The sequence below is a fragment of the Pristis pectinata genome, chromosome 1 (genome assembly GCF_009764475.1).
Source record: "Pristis pectinata isolate sPriPec2 chromosome 1, sPriPec2.1.pri, whole genome shotgun sequence".
In the NCBI taxonomy this organism is placed as follows: domain Eukaryota; kingdom Metazoa; phylum Chordata; class Chondrichthyes; order Rhinopristiformes; family Pristidae; genus Pristis; species Pristis pectinata.
Genome location: NC_067405.1, coordinates 85,411,536 through 85,435,699, shown reverse-complemented (window position 1 = coordinate 85,435,699; position 24,164 = coordinate 85,411,536). Strand labels below are relative to the sequence as shown.

General features: G+C 52.5%; 2 protein-coding genes across 4 annotated transcripts in view; both read right to left on the bottom strand.

Moving 5' to 3' along the window:
• Positions 1-976: 976 nt before the first annotated feature.
• Positions 977-4,390, bottom strand: chac1 (ChaC, cation transport regulator homolog 1 (E. coli)). The gene is made up of 3 exons (XM_052022438.1): positions 3,935-4,390; positions 3,519-3,554; positions 977-1,724 (listed from the first exon to the last, which is right to left on the bottom strand). Exons 1-3 carry the CDS (start codon positions 4,121-4,123, stop codon positions 1,341-1,343), a joined length of 609 nt encoding a protein of 202 aa, XP_051878398.1. The 5' UTR covers positions 4,124-4,390; the 3' UTR covers positions 977-1,340.
• Positions 4,391-5,612: 1,222 nt separating this feature from the next.
• dll4 (delta-like 4 (Drosophila)) overlaps positions 5,613-24,164 on the bottom strand; it is a 31,263-nt gene continuing 12,711 nt past the window's right edge. The window contains exons 8-11 of one of the 3 annotated variants that reach the window (XM_052015924.1): positions 23,605-23,824; positions 20,945-21,671; positions 8,718-8,826; positions 5,613-6,253 (exon numbers count right to left, since the gene is read on the bottom strand). In XM_052015924.1, coding sequence (XP_051871884.1) covers positions 6,248-6,253; positions 8,718-8,826; positions 20,945-21,671; positions 23,605-23,824 — 1,062 coding nt within the window. In that variant the 3' untranslated portion in view covers positions 5,613-6,247. Of the gene's footprint in view, positions 6,254-8,717; positions 8,827-20,859; positions 21,672-23,604; positions 23,825-24,164 lie in introns of those variants that run through there. The other 2 variants (XM_052015937.1, XR_007956357.1) reach the window with 2 other exon arrangements.

Genomic DNA, 24,164 nt, shown 5'->3' with positions numbered 1-24,164 from the left:
GCCACCCAATATGAATTCAGTGCTGCACCCGTTTGGGTGAGCTGTCTGTGGCCAGAGGCGCAGCACTTGACATAGAAAGGATGGGAAAGCAGTGATGGGTAACATTACTTGCCCCTGTCTCCCCCCACACACCCAACCCCACCCATGGACCCCTCCCACACCACCAGCAATCCCCCTCACTGACCACCCCACATCCCCAGCACTACCCCCTCCCCAACCCCACCCCTCACTGACCCTCTACACCCCCAGCACCCCCCCTGCCCGCCCCTCACTGACCCTTCCACACCCCCAGTACTCCCCCTTCTCTCACTCACCCTCCCACACCCCCAGTACTCCCCCTTCCCTCACTGACCCTCCCACACCCCCAGCACTCCCCCTACCCAACACCACCCCTCACTGACCCCTCCCCAACACCCCTCACTGACCCTCCACACCCCCAGCACTCCCCCTACCCAACACCACCCCTCACTGACCCTCCACACCCCCAGCACTCCCCCTACCCAACACCACCCCTCACTGACCCCTCCCAACACCCTCACTGACCCTCCACACCCCCAGCACTCCCCCTACCCAACACCACCCCTCACTGACCCCTCCCCAACACCCCTCACTGACCCTCCACACCCCCAGCACTCCCCCTACCCAACACCACCCCTCACTGACCCCTCCCCAACACCCCTCACTGACCCTCCACACCCCCAGCACTCCCCCTACCCAACACCACCCCTCACTGACCCCTCCCCAACACCCCTCACTGACCCTCCACACCCCCAGCACTCCCCCTACCCAACACCACCCCTCACTGACCCCTCCCCAACACCCCTCACTGACCCTCCACACCCCCAGCACTCCCCCTACCCAACACCACCCCTCACTGACCCTCCCACACCCCCAGCACTCCCCCTCCCCACCCCTCATTAACCCTCCCACACTGCCAGCACTGCCCCCCGCCCATCCCAATCCCTCACAGACCCTCTCATACCCCAGTCACCCTGCCACATATAAGACAATTACCGCAGGGCGCCTCTCCATCCAAGATGACATGTTTCTTATTTATAAATAAATATAAAAGTACAGGCAGCAGAAACAGCAGCAGGTAGTTAGAGCCCGGAACAGTGGGGTTACACCTGGCCCAGCCCGGCCCCAACCCCAACACCGCCCTCACCCCCGCCCGGGTCCCCCACCCAGCCCCGGGCCGAGCCCAGCTTCTCCAGCCCATGCCGCCCGGGCCCAGGAGGAAGAGGGCGGGGCGGGGCGGCGCCGCCGGGGAAGGGGCCCGCTCGCTGCCCGTCCCGTCGAGCCCCAGCAGGCCGGCCGCCCGTAAGGCCAGGGCCGCGGCTTCAGTGGGGCGGCGAGCCGGGGGCCGAGGTCAGGACCACGGCCGCGGCCTCGATGGCGAACAGGTGCGGGTCCTCGACGTGCGGGCAGCAGCGGCGCATGAAGTCGGCGAGGCGCAGCAGGTAGTCCAGGTTGCGGCCCGAGTGGCCGCTGCAGCCCACGATCTGCCAGGCGATGAGTGCGGGCTCAGCCGGGCCCAGGTACAGCGGGTTGTCGGCCGTGGCCACGTACACCAGCGCCGGCGTGGCGGCGCCCGCCTCCCGCCCGTAGAACTGCACCGAGCGGCAGACGTAGCCGCCCAGCAGGCACTCCCTCCGCCACAGCCGCTCCAGCGAGCTGCTCGCCGCCTCGTCCCGCACCTCGTAGGCCACGCCCCAGGTGTCGGCCTGTGGAGACACGGACAGCCCGTTACTCGAGGTCCGGCCTGAGCCGCAACGCCGCTCCCCCCGCCACACACGCTGCCCGGCCCGCTAGGCAGCCACTGCTTCACTCCCCAGGGACTCCGATCAAGGAAATTCACCGGACACCTCTTGCACGACTGTGGACATGTCTCTGATTGTGTGTGTGTGTTTTGCACTGTTGTATTTTGCACAGATTTTTTTTCTCTTCGCTGTCTTGCATAATTTATGTTTTGTCTGTGGTCAGAATCTACGTGCCTGTGATGTTGCTGCAGGTTTTTCATTGTACCTGTACCTCACTGTACCTTTGCATATGACAATAAACTCAACGACTTGATCTAAGGGTCTCAGACCCGAGTCATTAACCCCGCTCTTCCCACAATAGATGCTGCCCGATCTGCTGGACATTGGCTAATATTCCCCAGATTCTCAGACACAGACCAAGGCAGGTTCACTGGACCGGTCTTACAAAGGAAGCAAACGTGATACACGTTTGTGTATCATCTGTGTTATTCATCTGTGAAGCATCTGTGTTATTCACAGATACACAGATGCTGCCTGACCTGCTGAGTGTTTCCCGCATTTTATGTTCAGATTCCCAGCATTTGCCGTTTTGTTTTCAATTTTCTTTTTTTGGATTTTGACCAAACTAGTTCGTGGAATCGACGAGTTATCTGATGCGGCAAGGTGCAGATTCTTCCACTCCCCCACACACTAGGAACAATTTACAGCAACCTATTCTGCTGCTCGGTGTGGTCAACCCGCACGTCTTTGGGATGTGGGAGGAAACTGGAGCACGCAGGGGAAACGCAGACAGCCACAGGGAGAACGTGCAAACTCCACACATTCGGCACCAGAGGAGAGGATCGAACCTGGGCCTCTGGCGCCGTGAGGCCGCGGCTCTAGCAGCTGCGCTGTGAAAACTGTTTACAGAAAAGGGGCCACCGATTTAAAGTACTGACGAGGTAGACATTTTTCCCCTCAGAGGATTGCGAGTCTTTGGAATTCTCTTCCTCAAAGGACGGTGAAAGTAGAGTCTTTGAACCTTTTTAAAGGCAAGGGTGGACAGATTCCTGATAAGCGAGGGAGGGGGGTGAAATGTTATGGGGTGTAGGCAGGAATGGAGAGGTTACAGTGTCATCGACTGATTGAATGGCAGGTGAGTAGCCGACCTCTGGAAAACTTTCACCCTCCCATAAGAGCCATAGATGCAATTCAGACATTCTGACCCCGTGGAAGAACAGTTCCAAAGACTGCATTCTGAGGAAAAAAACTCATCTGTCTTAAATGGACGACCATTTAAACAGTCATCCTGTCCCCTGCACATTCAGCCTGTCAAGGCTTCCCGGGATACCATTACATCCACCCCCCCACCCCCCATGCCAGGTCGGATGGAACTGCGGACGACTGCCCACTCCCGGCAACAGCGCCGGTCTCCGCGGAAGGCCAGCTCTCTTACACCCTTGGATCTTTGGATATTAAAGCAATGAAGGGAAGGTACAGAGTGTGGAGCCCGGGTGAAAGATCAGCCCTGCTCTGGTGAATCAGAGCAGACATGATGGGCCGAATGGCCTACTCCTTCTGCTCCTAAATCTGCTCCCAGCCTTCTCCAGGTTTTAGAAATACCCTAATCTGCTTAGATCTGGTTGGTGAGACGGGTGCACCGATTACTGTGTACAGTAGTTGTGTGGGATGCGGATTATTAACTGAGTAACGGACGGTATTGCGGACACTGTGGGCACTGGAACCCAGAACTCCAGAACAAACGTGCCGAGTGCCTACCTCGGCGTCTTCCAGTAAGGTGACGACACGCCCGGGCTGAAAATCAAAAACAAAGCAGGTTTTGATCTGACAGTCTCTAACTTGACTAAACAAAAGCCTTTTCCAATCTACCTGGGACACCACTCCTTACGTCTCCACGGCGACGGGATGGGGTATGGGAGTGGGACCCTCCCACGCTGACGGACGGGGTCCCAGGTGACGGGACGGGGTCCGGGAGTGGGACCCCTCCCACGGTGACGAGACGGGGTCTGGGAGTGGGACCCCTCCCACGGTCACGGGACGGGGTCCGGGAGTGGGACCCCTCCCACGGTGATAGGACAGGGGTCTAGGTCTGAGATGGTACTCGCCAGGGGGCGGGATCCAGTGGAGTCCCCGGACCGGGGGGGGGGGGGGTGTCTGGAGGGAGGTTCACCTACCGTCCGCTTGTCGCCGCGGTAATGGTTGTCTCCGTGCCAGAACCTCCTGCAGTAGCCGCGGATAAAACCGACCCTCCTGGAAGTGAATTCAAAGTCCGGCTTCCAGATCAGAGAGCCGTAGCCGAAGATCCACACGGCCCGGTCCTGGGGCGCGGCGCCGTCTCCCGTGGCTGCCTCCTGCGGCGGCATCGCTGCCGAGTCTGGAGACTGTAGTCGGCCTCTAGTTGGCCTGTAGCCGGTTTGTAGTTAGCTTGTAGCCAATCTATAGTCGGCCTGTAGTCAGCCTGCCTGGACCCCCACTCGCCGACCCTGTTCAGTCTGCCCTCCCTCCTTCAATCTGTCTCCTGTGTGTCTCCCTCCTTGTCAGTCCGTGTGACTCTCGCTGTCTCGGTGTTTGTGTCCTTCTATCTCCTCTGAACTTATTTCTCTCTCCCGGGTACTGCCGACTTCTCCAACTGCTCCCTTGTCTCTCTCTGTCTCTGTCTCTGTTCAATCTTTGCCTCTTATTTATTTCCCGCGAACTGTCCATGTGCTGTCTCTGAACCCACCTCCAATCAGTGCTGTCTGGGCGGGCCCTGGTCCAGAACCGACCAATCGGCGGGCGAGACGCCCACTCCGAAATCTCCTTCTGAATTGCATCAGACGGCGGACTGAATGATGCAACAGGTAGAGCCGGCATGGAACGGGAGCCCGGGATAGGCTGCTGGCGACGGGTCGGGGCGATCAGGCTGGGGACAGTGTGTTGAGGCGGGAGAAGCCGGGTACCGGGGATGGGTGGAGGGGAAGGAGCTAAGTGTGTGGCATAAGGAACGGTGCAGCATTCGAGGAACCAGAGGGCGGGCTCCAGGAATCAACGGACCGCTATGTTTTGGGAGAAAATTCTCCGCACAGCGGCAGACACAGAGTGAAGCTCCCTCTACACCGTCCCATCACACACTCCTGGGGTGAGACAGGGTGCAGCTCCCTCTACACCGTCCCATCACACACTCCTGGGGTGAGACAGGGTGCAGCTCCCTCTACACCGTCCCATCACACACTCCTGGGGTGAGACAGGGTGCAGCTCCCTCTACACCGTCCCATCACACACTCCTGGGGTGAGACAGGGTGCAGCTCCCTCTACACCGTCCCATCACACACTCCTGGGGTGAGACAGGGTGCAGCTCCCTCTACACCGTCCCATCACACACTCCTGGGGTGAGACAGGGTGCAGCTCCCTCTACACCGTCCCATCACACACTCCTGGGGTGAGACAGGGTGCAGCTCCCTCTACACCGTCCCATCACACACTCCTGGGCTCAGAGTGAAGCTCCCTCTACACCGTCCCATCACACACTCCTGGGGTGAGACACTGGGTGAAGTTCCGGCTATACCGTCCCGTCACGCACTCCCAGGGTAGGTCAACAGTGTATAGACCCTGGCCTTCCTTTGTGTGTGGGAATATTTCAGCTGGGCTTGCAGGGAGTGAGAAGGAATCTCACGGCGATGTGATGGTGCAGCCCCGGAAAGAAACACAGACACTGTTCAGACCCTCTCTCTCATGAAGCGAATGCTCCCTGTGGATCTGCCGTTCCCACTTGGTGTTGAGCGAAGGCGGGAGTGTGAAGTGGGTTCCTCCCGGGAGCAAACTACCAAATGTTGCAAAACTCGTGGGTGTCGAATGAAGAAGACCTGATAATGTAGCAGGAATGATTTCATTGTTTGAAAAAAATAAATTCAAACTTTGCCATGAAGTTAAAACCATTGGTGAACTGATTGTTTCTTTTACACACGTCAAGACATTTATAAATATACATTATATACAAAATAATTTTATAAAAGTATAAAGTTCAGTGCTTCACATTTAAATTAATTATGAAATACCAACCTTAAAAAAAATATTATTGATTGTCTTGCCGCTCATTCGCCAGTGATTTAAAAGAAATCTGCTCAGTCTGTACATGAGGGTCTGTCCCATCCTTTCTCCCGACCGTCCTCTGCCTGTGTAATCCCAGAGAAATGCTCAAACTGTGAATGACACGCCGTCTGATGTGTATGTCCACCTCACTGCCAGTCACTGCCTCAAATTTAAAGTCCAACCCCAGATCGATGCACCTTGTTCCTCACAAGAAAGAGTCCGCCGCTGTGGTGGGTTAGCCCTGCGCTCCGTGACGGGAGCAGTTGTTGCACAGTCTGCGGGATTCGGCCGCCGGAGAAGCGTCTGAAAGCTCCCACTCCTCATTCTCCGCTCGGCAACTGGTGCCTTCTACAAATAAATAAAATAGCGTTGCGGAGCCGCCGGCAACCTGCGCAGAGTGCAGCCTCTCCTCGTCAGCCTTACACCTGTAAAGAGAGGAGACCGGTCACAATCGGAGACACCTTCACAGCCCGTTTACAGGGACGGCGCAAAGTCGAAGCCAAACTTCCGTCTGCACATATCTGGGATTTGTCGCCCTTGGACTGGGCCATTTCATAGCCAACCCCTGGGGCCGGGCCGGGAGTTACAGATCCTTGACCCACTCCGGTCGCCTCTGTCTTCAGCCCCAAAGCAGAGCCGCGGGTTGGGATCGACTGCGATCACCGCTGGAGAGGTCGCACGACGATCCGGAGTCGCTGAGGGCCAGGCTCCGGGAGTTAATCGGGCTCCCGGCTTTTTCTCCTCCGTTGCTTTGGTGAAGAACGGTGGTGGTGGTGGGGGGGTCTCGTGTCCCGATCTTCCCCCAGATTGACATCACTCCAACAGCTCACGCCGATTCTGTTCATGGGATCTTTCTGTGCATAGAGGGGCTACACATGTCCCGCGTTACAATGGTGACCGCGCTTCATCGGTTGTGCAGACTATTGGGAGCCCGTGAGAGGCAAATCAAAGTTTGTTCTTTTCTTTATTCATGGAACATTCCCTACACAGAGACTACTCATGGTTAATTTATACGTGCCGGTGTAAACCGAGCTCTCACCCTAAGCCGTCTCCCAGCACTGGGTCCTTCGCCCTGCGGGTCACTGCTTCTCCGGTACTACTGCTTAAATGTGGCGGGGCTTTCTGTCCCTAACACAGCGAGTTCCGGATCCCACCACCCTCTGGGCAGAAGCATTTTCCTCTTCCCCCCTCTAATCCTACCATTCACTTTAAACCTTTGCCTCCTGTGAGTCTGACCCTCTCCTGAGGGAGACGGGCCTTTCCTTATTAACTCTGCCCAGGGCCCCCTCAGCTCCCTCCGTCCTACAGAGAACGATCCCAGCCTATCCAATCTTTCCCCACAACGACATTTTCCCAGTCCTGGCAATGTCTTTGTAGCCTACAATCCAATGGTATGAACAGCACTTGGGTAGCCTACAACCCAGAGGTTATAAATACTGAATTTTCCACTCCCCGTGTTCCTTTCCCCCTCCCACCAGTCCACCCAGGGCCTCTCACCTCTGTTCACCTTTTCCATCCCTCCCCCCCCCACCCCCCTTGTTACCTAAACTTGTTACCCACCCCCACCTGGCTCCATCTGCCAATCGTCCCTCCTCACCTGGATCCACCGATCTCCTACCAGCTCCTGCCGCACCCCTCCCCCTCACCTCTTCACACCGGCCATCTCGCCTCAACACTCAGTCCTGATGCAGGGTCTCGATCTGAAACATCAACTATCCCTCTGCCTCCACAGATGCTGCCTGACCCGCTGAGTTCCTCCAGCAGATTGTTTTTTTTATTATTTTTAACAGCTTTGGAAATCTCCTCTGCACCCTCTCCAGTGCAATCATACCTTCCCTGTGATGTGGTGACCAGAACCATACACAGTACTCGAGCTGTGGGCAACGTTATGTGGTGGGCAGTTCTAGCATTCCCTCCCTGCTCCAATACCTCGGCTAACAAAGGAAAACATCCCATGTGTTTTTTTAATCACCTCATTGACCTTTCCTTTCCTATTTTTTCCATGTCTGATTATGACCACTCTGCTGCTGATACCCCTTCCTCCTACCCCGCTTCGTTCCCTAAAATTAAACCTGGAATTACACCTTGCTCTTACTGCAAACTGGACTGAAGGTTAGGAACTCTCTGCCTTCTTTACCTTTCCCACTGACAGCATCCCAGTTAATATTCAGATAATTGACATCCCCACATCCACATTCCTCTGACATTTGCTGGTGGATTTGCTGTGCCTCAAATTGTCTGAGGTCTATGACACATTTCCATCAGCGTGATTCAACCTTCTTTGTTGTTTAGTCAAAGAATCAGAGTCATAGAGATGTATAGCACCGAAACAGGCCCTTCAGCGCACCGAGTCCGTGCTGAACTTTAACCACCCATTTACACCATCCCATTTTATTCTCTCCTCATTCCCATCAACTGCTCCCACCCACCGTGCCCCCCAGATTCTACCCCTCACCTACAATTTACAGCAGCCAATTAACCTACTGACCTGTATTTCTTTGGGATGTGGGAGGAAACCAGAGCATCCGCAGGAAACACACGCAGTCACAGGGAGAATGTGTCCCACCCAGGGCTTCTCACCTCTAGTCACCTGTTCCATTCCCCCCCCACCCCCCACCGCCCCTCTTGTCTCCACACAGACGGCACCTGAGGTCAGGATTGAACCTGGGTCTCTGGCGCTGTGAAGCAGTGGCTCTATCAGTCACTGCACGACCCAACATGTTTGGCAAACCTTCCAACACAGTGTCCCTTCTCGCAGCTGTCTAGTGTTTCTGTTGTGTTGAGAGTGGATCCTGATCCTTGATGAATCAGCCCCTCGAGCCCAGCCCTGTGTACCTCTCCTCATCCCACCTCCCTCCTGCTCCATCTCAGCCCATCCTCCCTGCCTACCTCAGTGGTGACGTCGCTCTGCCGGCCTTCCCCAGTGCGGGACGTGGGCTGGTACTTCAGGTCACAGGTACAGGCTATCGTGGATATTCTACACGCCAGGTTTTCACTGCTGAACAAAGAGACGAGAGCAGGTGAGAACATGGCTGGCCAAGTGGGGTGCAGCACCAATATCCCGGGAAAGGGGCCCAGTGACGGCCTGAGGTAACAGTGCTGCTGCAGCCCACGTTCCCTTTTGTATTTCAAAGATAAACATTATTCATAAAAATATATACAGGAAATACAAAACAGTACAGGGCTTTCTTTACATTTGTACTGTTGTCCAGTCTATATGTCCAGAGTGTTGTCCAATCTAAATGTCCAGTGTTGTCCAGTCTTTACATCTATAGTGTTCTCCAGTCTATCCATCCATGCTGTTGCCCAAACTATACATCCAATTTAATCCATTGTATATATCTGCACTATTGTCGAGTTTATACATCCGGTACTGTTGCCCAGTCTATACATCCATTGTTGTTGAGTCTAAATGTCCATACTGTTACATAGAAACATAGAAAACCTACAGCACAATTCAGGCCCTTCAGCCCACAAAGCTGTGCTGAACATGTCCCTACCTTAGAGACCCATAGCCCTTTATTCTTCTCAGCTCCATGTACCTATCCAAAAGTCTCTTAAAAGACCCTATCGTATCCGCCTCCACCACCGTTGCCGGCAGCCCATTCCACGCACTCACCAACCTCTGAGTAAAAAACTTACCCCTGACATCTTCCCTATACCTACTCCCCAGCACCTTAAACCTATGTCCTCTTGTGGCCACCATTTCAGCCCTGGGGAAAAGCCTCTAACTATCTACCCGATCAATACCTCTCATCATCTTATATACTTCTATCAGGTCCCCCCTCATCCTCCATCACTCCAAGGAGAAAAGGCCGAGTTCCCTCAACCTGCTTTCATAAGGCATGCTCCACAATCCAGGCAGCATCCTTATAAATCTCCTCTGCACCCTTTCTATGGCTTCCACATCCTTCCTGTAGTGAGGTGACCAGAACTGAGCACAGTACTTCAAGTGGGGTCTGACCCAGTCTTTCCCTACATAGTGTTGTCCAGTCTATATGTCCAGACTCTTGTCCACTCTATACATCCAGTGTTGTCCAGCCTATACATCCATATTGTTATCAGATCTGTACGTCTGTAATGTCATTAGTTAATGCATCCTATTTATAAAGCACCATTGCCACTCATGTAGCCTCGTTGAACAATACACCTTCCAGTGTATGCAGGGCTGTTACACCAGACCCAGCCCCTCAGTGCCCAATGGCAGCAGGACCTTAGACTGTGGTCCTTCCCCATAGAGCCTTAACATTGACTGCATCCCTTAGCACGTACTTTTGCAGCCTAGAATGCCCCAGTCGGCAGCATTCCCCTACAGACATTTCATTGTATCAGAATACCAACAGGTTTTGGGCAGGCCAAGGAGAGTTTTTCACTGAGCTGATGATCTTCCGGCAACACGTGATGTTTGTCTCAGTGTGTGACCCTGGGAACAGCCCATGGATCAGAGAGACCTCTGTTACATAGCGGGTCAGGATGAAGCTCAATAAGGACCTTTGCATCCTTTTCTAGAGCCTCTTTGCAAACGCATTTGACAGAGAGGTGGTGATCGCCTCATCCTCCCAGCAGCAGTACCAAGGGTAGCGTGCGTTGGGAGTGAGACTGACCACACAGGAAGGATCCAATGGGGAGGCCCCATACACCACCAGCCAAGCGAGGTTTTGGTGCTTATTGGTGAGCTCTGGCAATGAGACATTCTGCCAAATGGCTTTGACAGTCTGCTCAGTGAACCATACCACAATATCCATCGTGTCCTTCTCCCACAGTATCTGCAGGATGTTCTGTGCTCACCACTGCCTGATGGACTTGTGGTCAAAGGTGTTTTCCTGAAGGAACCTTTCCACGAAGGTCAGAGAGTGTGACAATGTCCATCTGAGTGGAACACTGTGTGCCAACCACGCCAGACCTATCCTTCACAACACTGGGGACAGGCAGAACCTCAGCGTGTAGTGACACTTGGTGCCTGTGTCCTTTGGTTCTACACACAAAGGTGGCCATCAGGATGAGGATGATGTTGGGTAGGCTCCCCCACTCCCTTTCTCTGGGGATGTCCATCGCGACCTGTCAGACACACTCCATGGTGGATTGAACAGAAGATGGATGGTCTGACTGCCAAGGTGGAGGAGCGCGGTATGGGCAGCATCCACGCCAAGTAGAGCAACACTGAGAACACCTCGCACCTGGTGACCAGGTTCTTGCCCCTCATCGAGGGAGCACCACTCCCACTGTCCCAGTTTTCCTTTACCCTTGACTACCCAATTCTACCCACCCAATTGGGCTCCACCCAATTCTAGTTACACACCTCGGGCCCTCTGAACCAGATCCCCAGCACCTCAGGTCGTCAGATTTGACGGTGGACTGATCAGGCCAGTTGCCGAAGAGCATGGCTTCGCTCTTCCTGCAATTGAATCTGGCCCCTGACACCAGTTCAAACTGACGGCAGATGCTGATCAATCTGTGGACTGACCGTGTGTCCGAGCAGAAGACGGTGACATCGTCCATGCACAGGGAGGCTTTGATCTGAGTGTCCCCACTGCCTGGCATCGTCACCCCTCTTATGCCCATGTCCTTCCCGATGGATTGGGCAAAGGGTTGTGATGGCAGTCAGTGCAGTAGCATGTTCCTCCTGTGAGACCAGGGAGAGATTGTGTCCCTGACGACAATGTCTACAGGAAGTGTGTTCAGCTGCAGCTCCTCTCAGACCACATGGATCGGTTGGAGCAGCAGCTGGACTCACTGAGGAGCACACAGGAGGTAGAGAGTGTTATAGACAGGAGTTTCAGGGAGGTAGTTGCACCAAAGGTTCAGCCCGATAGATGGGTGACCACCAGGAGGGGCAGGCCATTAGTGCAGGAGTCCTGTATGGCTGTTCCCCTCTCCAACAGGGATACTGTTTTGGATACTGATGGCATCTCAGGGTAAAAGAACAGCAGTAGCCAAATTAGTGACACCGTGACTGGCTCTATTGTACAGCAGAGTAGGACAAAGTCCAGGCAAGCAATAGTGATAGGGGACTCTGTAGTCAGGGGCACAGTTTCTGTGGCTGCATGCGAGACCCCAGGGTGGTGTGTTGCCTCCCTGGTCCCAGGGTCAAGGATGTCTCTGAGTGGGAACAGGACATTCTGAAAGAGGAGGGTGAGCAGCCAGAGGTCGTGGTCCATATTTGTACTAACAACATCAGCAAGACGGGAGGTGATGTCCTGAATAGAAAATTTAGAGAGTCAGGTAGAAAGTTAAAAAACAGGACCTCTAGGGTTGTAATCTCAGGATTACTCCCTGTGCCTTGTGGTAGTGAGACAAGAAATAGGAAGACAGTAAGGTTGAATGTGTGGCCAAGGAGCTGGTGCAGGGGAGAGGACTTCAGGTACCTGGAGCATTGGGATCTCTTCCAGGGCGGATGGGACCTGTACAAGAAGGATAGGTTATACCTAAACAGGAGGGGTACCAATATTCTCGCAGGTAGGTTTGCTGGTGCCACTCAGAAGGGTTTAAACCAGTGTGGCAGAAGGTTGGGAATGGGAGCAGTAGGTCAACAGGTGGGGATATTGAGGAGGTTAGGTCAAGTAAGTCTAATGGGGAAAACAGGCAGGGCCAGGATAATGAACGTGGCAGGAATGTTGGTTTAAAGTATATTTACTTTAATGAAAGAAGTTTAATGGGCAAGGCGGATGAGCTTAGAACCTGGATTAGTACATGGAACTTCAATATTGTAGTCATTACAGAAACTTGGTTGAGAGAAGGGCAGGACTGGCAGCTCAACATTCCAGGATATTGATGTTTTAGATGTGACAGAGGGAGAGCTGCATTACTGATTAGGGAGAATGTCACTGCTGTATTAAGAGAGGACATCTTGAAGGACTCATCCAGCAAGGCTGGAATTCAGGAATATGAAAGGTGCAATCACTATGATGGGGCTACATTATAGGCCTCCTAATTGCCAGCAGAAGCTGGAGCAGATCATGAAACGATGCAAAAGCACAAGGGTTATTGTAGTGGATGATTTCAACCCCTAATATTGACTGGGACTCCCTTAGTGCTGGGTCTTAGATGAGGCAGAATTTGTTAGGTTCTCCTGAATGGTTTCTTGAAACAACATGTTGACAGTCCAAACAGGGAAGGGGCTGTACTAGACCTTGTATTGGGGAATGAGCCGGGCCAAGTGATCGAAGTTTCAGTGGGACAGCATTTTGGGAATAGTGACCCTAGTTCTGTAAGTTTTAAGTTAGTTATGGATAAGGTTAAGACAGGACCTCAGGGGAAAGTGCTAAATTGGGGAAAGGTTAATTACAAGAGTATTAGGCAAGAGCTGAGGAGAGGAGATTAGGAGTGGCTCTTTGGGGGTAAATACACCTGACCTGTGGGAGTCCTTTAGAGGCCAGTTGATTAGAGCTCAGGATGATTAAAAAGAAAAAGGAAGCATATGTTAGGTTTAGGAAGCTGAAATTGGACAAGGCTCGAGGAACATAAAGGAAGCTAGAAAGAACGTAAACAAAGAAATTAGGAGGGTTAAAAGGGACCATGAAATGTTCATGACAAGTAGAACTAAGGAGAACCCCAAAGCATTTTATAACAGGTTAGCTAGGGAAAGGGTAGGTCCACTCAAGGACAAAGGAGGGAAGTTATGCTGGAGCCAGAGGAATTGGGCAAAGTCCTTAATGATGACTTTGCATTAATATTCACCAAGGAAAAGAACATGGATGATGGTGAGTTTAGGGAGAAGTATGTTGATATTCTAGGGCATGTCATTATTTAGGAGGAGGTGGTATTGAGCATCTTGAAAAAACATTAAGGTTGATAAGCCTCCAGGGCTTAATGGGATCTATCCCAGAATACTGAGGAAAGCAAGGTAGGAGATTGCTGGAGCCTTGGGAGAGATCTTTGTATCCTCCTTAGCCACAAGCAAGGTGCCAGAAGACTGGAGAATAGCCAATATTGTTCCATTGTTTAAGAAGGGCAACAGGGAAATCAATGGCCGGTGAGCCTTAACATCAATGGTAGGGAAATTATTGCAGAAGATTCCTAGGGACAGAATTTACTCACATTTGGAAAAGCATGGATTTATTCCAGATAGTCAGCATGGCTTTGCGCGGGACAGTCCTGTCTCACAAATTTGATTTGAGTTTTTTGAGGAGGTGACAAAGATGATTGATAAGTCTAGAGCAGTGGATGTTCTCTACATGGACTTTAGTAAAGCATTTGACAAGTTCCCTTATGGTAGGGGCTGGTCCAGAAGATTATGTCACACGTGATCCATGATGAGTTGGTAAATTGGATCCAAAATTGGCTTGGTCACAGAAGACAGAGGGTAGTGATGGAGGGCTGTTTTTCTGCCTGCAGGTCTGTGACCAGTGGTGTTCCGGAAGGATCAGTGCTGGGACCTCTGTTGTTTGATTAAATGTAAGTCGTCTGATTAGTAAGTTTGTAGATGACACGAAAATTGGCAGAGTTGTGGATAGTGAGGAAGTTGTCAAAGGATACAGCAGGATGTAGATCAGTTGGAAATATGGGCAGAGAAATGGCGGATGGAGTTTAATCTGAACAAGTTGAGGTGTTGGATTTTGGGAGGTCAAATGCAAAAGGAAAGTATACAGTAAATGGCAATATCCTTAGGACCAATGATGTACTGAGGGAACTTAGGATTCAAGTTCATAGGTCCCTGAAAGTGGCCACACAAGTGAAGACGGTGGTAAAGAAGGTGTATGGCATGCTGAAGTAGAAAAGTTGGCAAGTCATGTTTCAGCTGTATGTGGTTATGCCACTTCTGGAGTACTGGGTGTACTTCTGGTCACTGTATTGTATGAAGGATGTGAAAGCTTTGGAGAGGGTGCAGAGGTTCATCAGGATGCTGCCAGGATTAGAGAATATTAGTTATAACGAGTGGTTGGACAGATTTGGATTGTTTTCTCCGGACAGAAGTATGTATAATTATGAGAGGCATAGACAGGGTAGATAGTCTTTTCCCCAGGGTGGGAATGTCAAATACTATAGGGCATTGGTTTAAGGTGAGAGGGGGAAAGTTTAAAGGAGCTTTGTGAAGCAAGTTTTTTTACACAAAGAGCACACTGCCAGGGGAGGTGATGGAAGCAGATACGATAGCAGTGTTTAAGAGGCATTAGACAGACACATGAACAAGTAGGGATTAGAGGGATACAGACCAAATGATGGGGAAGATATCTGTTTCCCACCCATTGATTTGGACTGCATTATTGATGTCTGTGCAGAGCGGATGGGACCTGATTGCCTCCCAAAGCCAGTCTTGGAGAGCACATCCATTGTGTATCTTAGTGATATCCTGTCAAAGGCCTTTCCCTGCTCCAAGCTGCCCATGGCTCATTCCAGCAAAGCCCCAGCTTTATGTGGACTGTGTTCCCAACAGACACACATCCCCCTTCTGTAGCCCACTCCACAATGTGAATATAAATATAGGAGGTGTGATTAGAAAGTTTATGGATGACACAAAAGTTGGTGGTGTTGTGAATAGTGAGGAAGGGTGTCTAAGGCTGCAGCAGGGTACAGATCAGATAGAAAGATGGGCGGGCGGAGAGTTGGTAGATGGAACTTAATCCCAACAAATGCGAGGGATTTGGGAAGTCAAATAGGGGTAGGACATGTACAGTAAATGGTAGGGCGCTGAGGAATATTGATGGACAGAGAGACCTTGGGGTTAAAGTCCATAGTTCCTGAAAATGGGAACACAGGTAGACAGGGTGGTGAAAAAGTCTTCTGGCCTGCTTACCTTCATTGGTGAGGGCACAGAATATAAAAGTCAGGACATTATGTTGCAACTTTACAAAACACTGGTTAGACCGCACTTGTCGTATTGTGTGCAGTTTTGGTTGTCACACTAAAGGAATTATGTGAATGTGCCGGAGAGGGTGCAGAGAAGATACACCTGAAATGGAGGACTTTAGTTTTGGGGTGAGACTGAATAGGCTGAGCTTGTTTTCCCTGGGGTGAAGGAGGCTGAGGGGTGACCTGACAGAGGTATATAAGATTGTCTGAGGCATAGATAGGGTAGATAGAGAGAATCTTTTGCTCTTGGTAGGGATATCAAAAACAAGAGGGCATAGAGGTTTAAGACGAGAAGAAGGGGCTTTATAGGGGATCTGATGGGAAGGATTTTTCTTTTACACAGAGAGTGGTTGATATCCGGAGCTCGCTGCCAAAGGAGGTGGTGGAGTCAGATACAATTACTTTGTTTAAGAGCCATTTAGACAGGCATATAAATAGACAAGGCGTAGAAGGGTACAGTCCTAATGTGGGCAAATGGGGCTACTGTAGATGGGCAAAAGGGTCAGCATGGACACAGTGGGCCTGAGAAAACAGGACAATTCACCATCAAGTTTAGGAGTCAACCTGGCAGCACGAACTCTACAACCCCTCCCACTGCTCCTCCCACAGAGCGGAGCTCCCTCAACACTCCTCCAACAATGCAGAGCGCCCTCAGGACTGCCCCTCCCACAGTGCAGTGCTCCCTCAGTACTGCCCCTCCCACAGTGTAGAGCTCCCTCAGTACTGCCCCTCTCAGTGTGGAGATCCCTCAACACTCTCCAATAGTGCAGAGCTCCCTCAACACTCCTCCCACGGTGCAGAGATCCCTCAGGACTGACCCTCCCACAGTGGAGCTCCCTCAACACCCCTCCAACAGTGCGGAGCTCCCTCAGCACTCCTCCACAGTGCCAAGCTCCCTCAGTACTGCCCCTCCCACAGTGCAGAGATCCCTCATTACTGCCCCTCCCACAGTGCGGAGATCCCTCAGTACTGCCCCTCCCAGTGTGGAGATCCCTCATTACTGCCCCTCCCACAGTGCGGAGATCCCTCATTACTGCCCCTCCCACAGTGTGGAGATCCCTCATTACTGCCCCTCCCACTGTGTGGAGATCCCTCATTACTGCCCCTCCCACAGTGCAGAGATCCCTCAGCACTGCCCATGCCACAGTGCAGAGATCCCTCAGCACTGCCCCTCCCACAATGCAGAGATCCCTCAGCACTGCCCCTCCCACAATGCAGAGATCCCTCAGCACTGCCCCTCCCACAGTGCGGAGATCCCTCAGCACTGCCCATGCCACACTGCATTGCTCACTGTCACTGTTCACTCAGTACTGTCACCCCAACAGCTGTGCTCCCTCATCACTGACCCTCCCACTGTGTGGAGATACAAAGAGGAGATGATCACTTTGATGGGACTGTATTATGGGCACCCCAATAGTCCACAGGATTTAAGAGGAACAAATATGTAGGGAGATTGCAGATAGCTATAAGAATAATAGGTTTGTAATAGTAAGTAATTTCAACTTCCCTCATATTGACTGGGACTGCCAGATTGCAAAGGGCTTGGATGGGGTAGAGTTTGTTAAATGTGCCCAGGAAGGTCTTCTCAAATACTGTGTAGATGGCCTAACTAAAGGGAAGGCAACACTTGACCCCCTGTTGGGAAATGAGGCTGGGCAAGTGACCGAAGTGTCAGTGGGAGAGCACTTTGGGGCTGGTGACCGCAATTCTATTAGTTTTAAAATAGTTGTGGAAAAAGATAGGACTGGTCCACAAGTTGAAGTCCTAAATTGGGGCAAGGCAAGTTTTGACGGCATTAATCAGGAACTTGCAAAGGTTGACCGGGAGAGGCTGTTTGTAGGTGTAGGGATGTCTGCAAGTGGGAGGCTTTTAAAAGTGAGATAGGGAGAGCTCAGAGACAGTATATTCTTGCTAGAGTGAAGGGCAAGGCTGGCAGGATTAGGGAACCTTGGTTGACGAGGGATATTGAGGCATTGGTCAGGTAAAAGGAGGCTTGTGTTAGGAATAGGCTGCTGGGATCAAGCGAATTCCTTCAGGAGTATAAGAGATGTAGGTGTACGCATTAGAGGGAAAGAGGAGGGCAAAAAGAGGGCATAAGCTGGATCTGGCAGGCAAGGTTAAGGAAAATCCTAAGAGATTCTACAGGTATATTAAGAACAAAAGCGTAACTAGGGAGAGAATAGGTCCCTTTAAGGATGAATGTGGTGGTTTATGTGTGGAGCCGCAGGAGACAGGCGAGGTATTAATTTGGAATTGGTTTATTATTGTCACATGTACCGAGGTACAGTGAAAAACCTTGTTTTGCATGCCATCCATGCAGATCATTTCAAAACATAAGTACATTGTGATAGTAAAAGGGAAAAGCCATAACGGAATGCGGAGTAAAGTGTTACAGTTACAGAGAAAGTGCAGTGCAAGCAGACAATAAGGTGTAAGGGCCATGTTGAGGTTGATTGAGAGATCAAGAATTCATCTTTAATGTACAAGATGTCCAAGAGTCTTATAACAGTAGTATAGAAGCTGTCCTTGAGCCTATTTCTCATCTGTATTTACCGTGAGGAAGGTCATGAAAGCTAAGGAATTAAGGGAAATGAATAGTGATGTACTGGAACATATCCACATTACAAGAGAGGAGGTGCTGGCGGGCTTAAGGTATATTAAGGTGGATAAATCCTTGGGGCCAGATCAAGTGTATCCTAGGACATTGTAGGAAGCTAGGGAAGAAATTGCAGGGTCCCTAGCAGAGATATTTGCGTCTTCTTAAGATCTGCCACACGGGTGAGGTACTGGAAGACAGGAGGATGGCTAATGTTGTGCCTTTTATTTACCAAAGGCTGCAAGGACAAGACAGGGAACTACAGGACAGTGAGTCTCAGATCAGTGGTGGAAAAGTTATGATAGGGGAATCAGGGAGACAGGATCTACCAGCATTTGGAAAGGCAAGGACTGTTAAGGGATAGTCAGCATGGTGGGAAATCATGCCTCACAAATTTGATAGACTTTTTTGAAGAGCTAATAAAGAAGATTGAGGAGGGCAGGGACTTTATGGACTACATATTCTACACTGACTTTAGCATGGCCTTTGACAATGTCCCTCAGTGGTATGCTGCAGGGAACAGTGCAGGGTCCATTGTTGTTTGTCATCTACGTTAATGATTTGAATGACAATGTTGTTAACATGGTTGAGTTTGCAGGTGATACCAAAATTGGTGGTGTAGTGGACAACGAAGAAGATTGTTGAAGGTCACAACATGATCTTGATGAACTGGGGAAGTGGGCCAAGAAATGGCAGATGGAATTTAATTCGGACAAGTGTGAGATGTTGCACTTTGGTAGGTACAACCAGGGTAGGGCTTGCACAGTAAACGGTAGGGCCCTGGAGAGTGTTGTAGAACAGAGAGACCTAGAGGTACAGGTACATAGTTCCCTGAAAGTGGTGACATAGTTAGACAGGCTGGTGAAGAAGGTGCTTGGCCAACTTGCCTTCATCAGTCAGAGCACTGAGTACAGGAGTTGGAATGTAATGTTACAGCTGTACAAGTTGTTGGTGACGCTGCACTCAGAGTACTGTGTACGGTTCTAGTCAACGAGCTGTAGGAAGGATGTCATTAAGCTGGAAAGAGTGCAGAAAAGATTCACGAGGATGCTACTGGAGGGCTTGAGCAATAAGGAGAGACTGGATATGCAAAGAAATTTTTTTTCGCTGGTGAAGTAGGCTGCGGGGTGATCTTATAGAAGTTTATACAATCATGAAAGGCATAGATTAAGGAGGTGGTCATGTCTTTTTGCCTGGGTAGGGGACTCTAAAACTAGAGGGTATAGGTTTAAGGTGAGAAAGGAAAGATTTAAAAGGGACCTGAGAGACAATTTTTTTTTACAGAGGGTGGTGGGTATATGGAATGAGCTGTCAGAGGAAGTGGTAGAAGTGGGTGCAGTTACAACATTTAAAAGGCATTTGGACAGGTAGATGGATAGGAAAGGTTTAGAGGGATATGGGCCAAATGGAGGCAAATGGGATAGCTCAGATAGACATCTTGGTTGGCATGGACAAGTTGGGCTGAAGGGCTTGTTTCCTTTCTGTATAACTCTATGACCAGTACTGCCCCTCTCACAGTGCAGCGCTCCCTCAGCAATAGCCTTTCATAGTGCGGCAATTGCTCAATACAGCACATTCCACACTGTGGAGCTCCCTCAGTACTGCCCCCCCCACACTGTGGAGCTCCTTCAGTACTGCCCCTCCCACTGCAGAGATCCATCACTACTATCACAGTGAGGTGCTCCCTCAATACTGCCCCTCGCACAATGCAGCACTCACTCATTACATCCCCTCCCTCAGTACTGCCCCTCCTCCAGAGACACTGTACCACCCACAGTGCAGACATCCTTCAGTATCACCCCCCCCCACTGTGTGATGCTCCCTCAGCAATGCCCCTCCCACAGCACAGCGGTCCCTCAGTACTGCCTCTCCCACAACACTCTGATTTCCCTTAGAAAGTCCTCTCCCAAAGTGTGGAGCTCCTTCAGTACCACCCCTCCCACAGTGGGACACTCCCTCAGTACCACCCCTCCCACAGTGGGACACTCCCTCAGTACAGTCCATTCCATTGTGGAGCTCCACCAATACTGCTCATCCTGCAGTGCGGTACTCAGTCAGCACCACCCACGCAACAGTGGGACACTCCCTCAGCACCACCCCTCCCACAGTGGGACACTCCCTCAGCACCACCCCTCCCACAGTGCAAAGAGAAGTGACATGATGATAGAGGGAAAGGTAGGATTGAGCTGGGGGTGGGGGGGGATGTGGTGGAGATATGTAGGGATGGAGGAATATGTAGGGAGGGAGGGCGAGGGAGTGGAGTGGAAGGGGAGGCTGGGAAAAGTGGATGGTGAGAAGGAGTGGGGAATGAGGGGTAAGGAGACTGTCAAGGGGAGGGGAGAAGGGGGGGTCGAGGCAAGGGAGAAATAGGGAGGGTTGAGGGAGGGGAGGGGGAGGGGAGAGGGAGAGTCGGAGGGGAGAGGGAGCAGGGGCAGGGAGAGGGGGAAGGGTAGATGGGGAGGGACAGGGGAGGGGCATAAGAGGGAAGGGAGTGGGAGGGGGGAGAGAGAGGGGGAGGCAGATGAGGGAGAGTGGGAGGCAGAGGGGAGGGGGTCGGGGGGGGAGAGGGGAAAGGGTAGAGGGGGAGGGGCAGGAGGGAGGGGGAGGGGCAGGAGAGGGAGGGGAGTGGGAGGGGGGGACTACAACCTTCTGAGCCCCCGGAGCCCTGCCCGATGAGCTCGGCTGCCCAGCGTCCCCAGAGCTGGAGCGCGGCGGCGGCGCCACCACCTACCGGGGCCCGGCCAGGGGCCAGCTCTCCTCCCGCCGGCCCCGCTGGTTCTTGTGGCACTTGAGCTCCGGCGACGGCTCCCCCTTCGGGCCGGCGGCGCGGCCCAGGTCGGCGGCACAGTTCGTCAGCTTGCAGTGCGAGCGGCCGCGCTCGCCGCCGCAGTTCACCTCCAGGCCGGCCAGCTTCAGCTGCGAGGCGGCGATCAGGTTGTCCCTCTGCGGGTCGGTGCGGTTGTTCATGGCGCCCGCCGGCCGGGGCTGGTGCCCGCCCGAGGCCCGCAGGTGCCGGACGGCCAGCGCCAGGGCGAGGAGCAGGAGGGCGAAGGCGGCCAGGCCGCAGCCCAGGGACACCAGCTGCCAGGGCACGGGGCTGGGCGGCTGCTGGCGCTTCTGCGAGGGGCTGGGCTCCCGCACCGGGATCTGGCACCACAGGCCCATGAAGTCGAAGGGACACTGGCAGACGGGGCCCCGGCTGGAGAGGCCGGGGTGGCAGGTGCCGCCGTGCAGGCAGGGCGCCGAGTCGCAGTCGCCGGGCAGCCGCTGGCCGCAGTCCCGGCCGGTGTAGCCGGCGGCGCACAGGCAGCGGTAGCCGTTCACCTGGTCCGAGCAGCTGCCGCCGTGCAGGCACGGGCTCCGGGCGCAGTCGTTGACGTTGATCTCGCACCTCTGGCCGGCGAAGCCCGGTCGGCAGCGGCACGTCCGGGACAGTCCCAGGTCCAGGCACCGGCCTCCTGCGGGAGGGGAGAGGGAGGTCAGAGGGTCCGGACCCGCAGCCAAGCTGAAAACCCTCCTCCTGTACTCTCACCCCCTCGCCACCCATCACATCCCCTCCCACCCCGTCCACATTGACAACCCCCGTCCTTTCACCCTCCCTTCAACAGCCCCTCCCTTCTCCTCCCGACCCCCCATCCATTCCTGTCTATACCCTCCTGCCCATACCCCACCTGTTCAAACCCCTTCCCTCCTGAACTTCATCCTGCCCTCCCCGTCCACCTCCACTCCATCCCTGTCCATCCTTCCCCCTCCTGTCCACCCTCCCATCCTGACCCTCGAATTCTACCCACCCACCAGTGACAGTGTGTTATCAGTGTCGGGCAATGCCCTCTGACCATGATCAAGAAGTTCCCAGATCCCAAATACTGAACTGGCACATGGTTCACCAGGCAGATGGGGGGACTGACGTACAGGGAGAGATTGGATCACCTAGACCTGTATTCACTTGGGTGTAGAGGTTTGAGAGTAGATTTCATTGAAATGTACAACATTCTGACAAGGTGAGACAGGTTGGATGTGGGGAGGATGTTTCCACTGGCTTGGAAGGGGTGGGGGCAGGCTGGTTACAGTCTCAGGATGGGGGGTAGGACGTCTAGGACTGAGATGAGATTTCGACACCGAGGGAGGTGAACCTGTGGAGTTCTCTACCCTGAAGGGTTGTGGAGGACGAGTCACTGAATATTGTTTTCAGCTTTAAGTAATAGTCACGGAGCGTGGTAGGAGTCGTAGTGTAACATGTCAGAATGATTCAAAAGGCATCAAAGGGTGTAGGGGAGAGAGCAGGAAATGGTATTGAGATGGGGGATGAGCCAGGATTGCACTGTGAGGTGGAGCAGTCTCGAAGGGCCGAATGGCCTTTTCCTGCTCCTATTTTCTCTGTCTCTACAACATCAAATGCGGGGGAAACCAGGGTAGGATCCCAGGATTTGGTGCAAGCTCTTGGGATGACCCTTTACTCGGGTTCTGTAGTGACTTGCACCCTGGGCAAGTACCCAGTCTGCCTCGCTGTCTGTTGTGGCTCGGTCGTGGGGTCAGGGCTCAGTGACCACCCCAACTTCCCAGTCCCTCGGGAGCTGAAACACGGGCTGTTGTGAACCGTCTGTATTTTCGGCAGATGAAGATGGCCTGCTCTCGCAGTGAGACTGGAAGAGTCCCGGCATTTGCTCCCTCCGCTTCCCATTACCAGTGGTTATTTGCAGTCTGAAACTCTGCTTAAAACCAGGGTGGCAGGATCTTTATCCGCAGCAATCACGTCCATGTATCCCAAATCTTTCCCTTTCCTTCCATCGAACAACCCTGCATTTGTATTCCTCCATCGAGAGAGAAATTGCCTTAAGGACTTCTCGAATCTATAAAGCTTTGCTTGAATCATTCTGACATGTTACACTACGACTCCTCCCACGCTCCGTGACTATTACTTAAAGTTGAACCTCTGTAGTGGAGACAGAACTTTCAAAAACCTATAATTTATCCCTTTCTCGGTCCATTTACAACCACAGTCTCATACATGTAAGCGGATATACACATATAGGGACACATATAGACCAGATGTACGTATAAAGGGTTGCAAAAGTCCTCAAACTTGAACGGAATGGACTTTTAAGTGCAACTTTTGTTGCCACAGAGTCTGGGTTATGGTTGGGAGCCTCTTACTCAATGGATTCCACTTGGGGAGTGGGATTAGTGTAGGATTTATGGCAGGAGTGTGTGAGGGATCGGGCAACAGGATTAGTCTGGGATTTATGGCGGGATTTTAGGGGTGAGTGGGAAGTGGGATTTGTCAGGGATTGACGCAGCGGCAGGGACATACTAAAGACGCAATGATCTGATTGGCCACAACACTCCCCTGTTACGGATAAAGTTACAAGGAGAAACACGGTGCTATGTTACCGTTTGCACAGGGGCTCCTGGAACACCGATCCACCTTCTGCTCACAGTTGATGCCAGCAAAGCCCGGGAGGCAGCTACAGATGTAAGGGACTCCTTGTGATCTCTCGTAGCAGGAGCCGCCATTGAAACAGGGGAAATCTGCACAGGTCAAGACGCTGTTCTCACAGTGCTGCCCATCATAGCCAGGTAGACAAGAGCAGCGGTAACCTTCCTCCGACTCCTGCAACAATAGGACCACAGCGTTAGGAATAACTGGCCCGTTTCACGGTATCGCCGTCTATACACTTGCAGCAAAGACTCTCAGACAAGTTGGCAGAGCAGAGAGAGAGAGCCAGAGGCAGGGGGACAGAGCCAGGGGAAGGTGGGAGTGGCTCCAGGCTTAATGATGAGCTCTCCTGGAAAACACAGCTGTTGAGAACCGACTGTGGTTTGGGCAGATTAACGAGATAGCCTGCTCTCGCAGTGAGGTTAGAAGAGTCCCAGTATTTGCTTTCCGCGTCTATCAGACCCCAGAGCTAGCGGTTATTGCAGAAACTAAATGATTAAAAATTGGGGGGGGG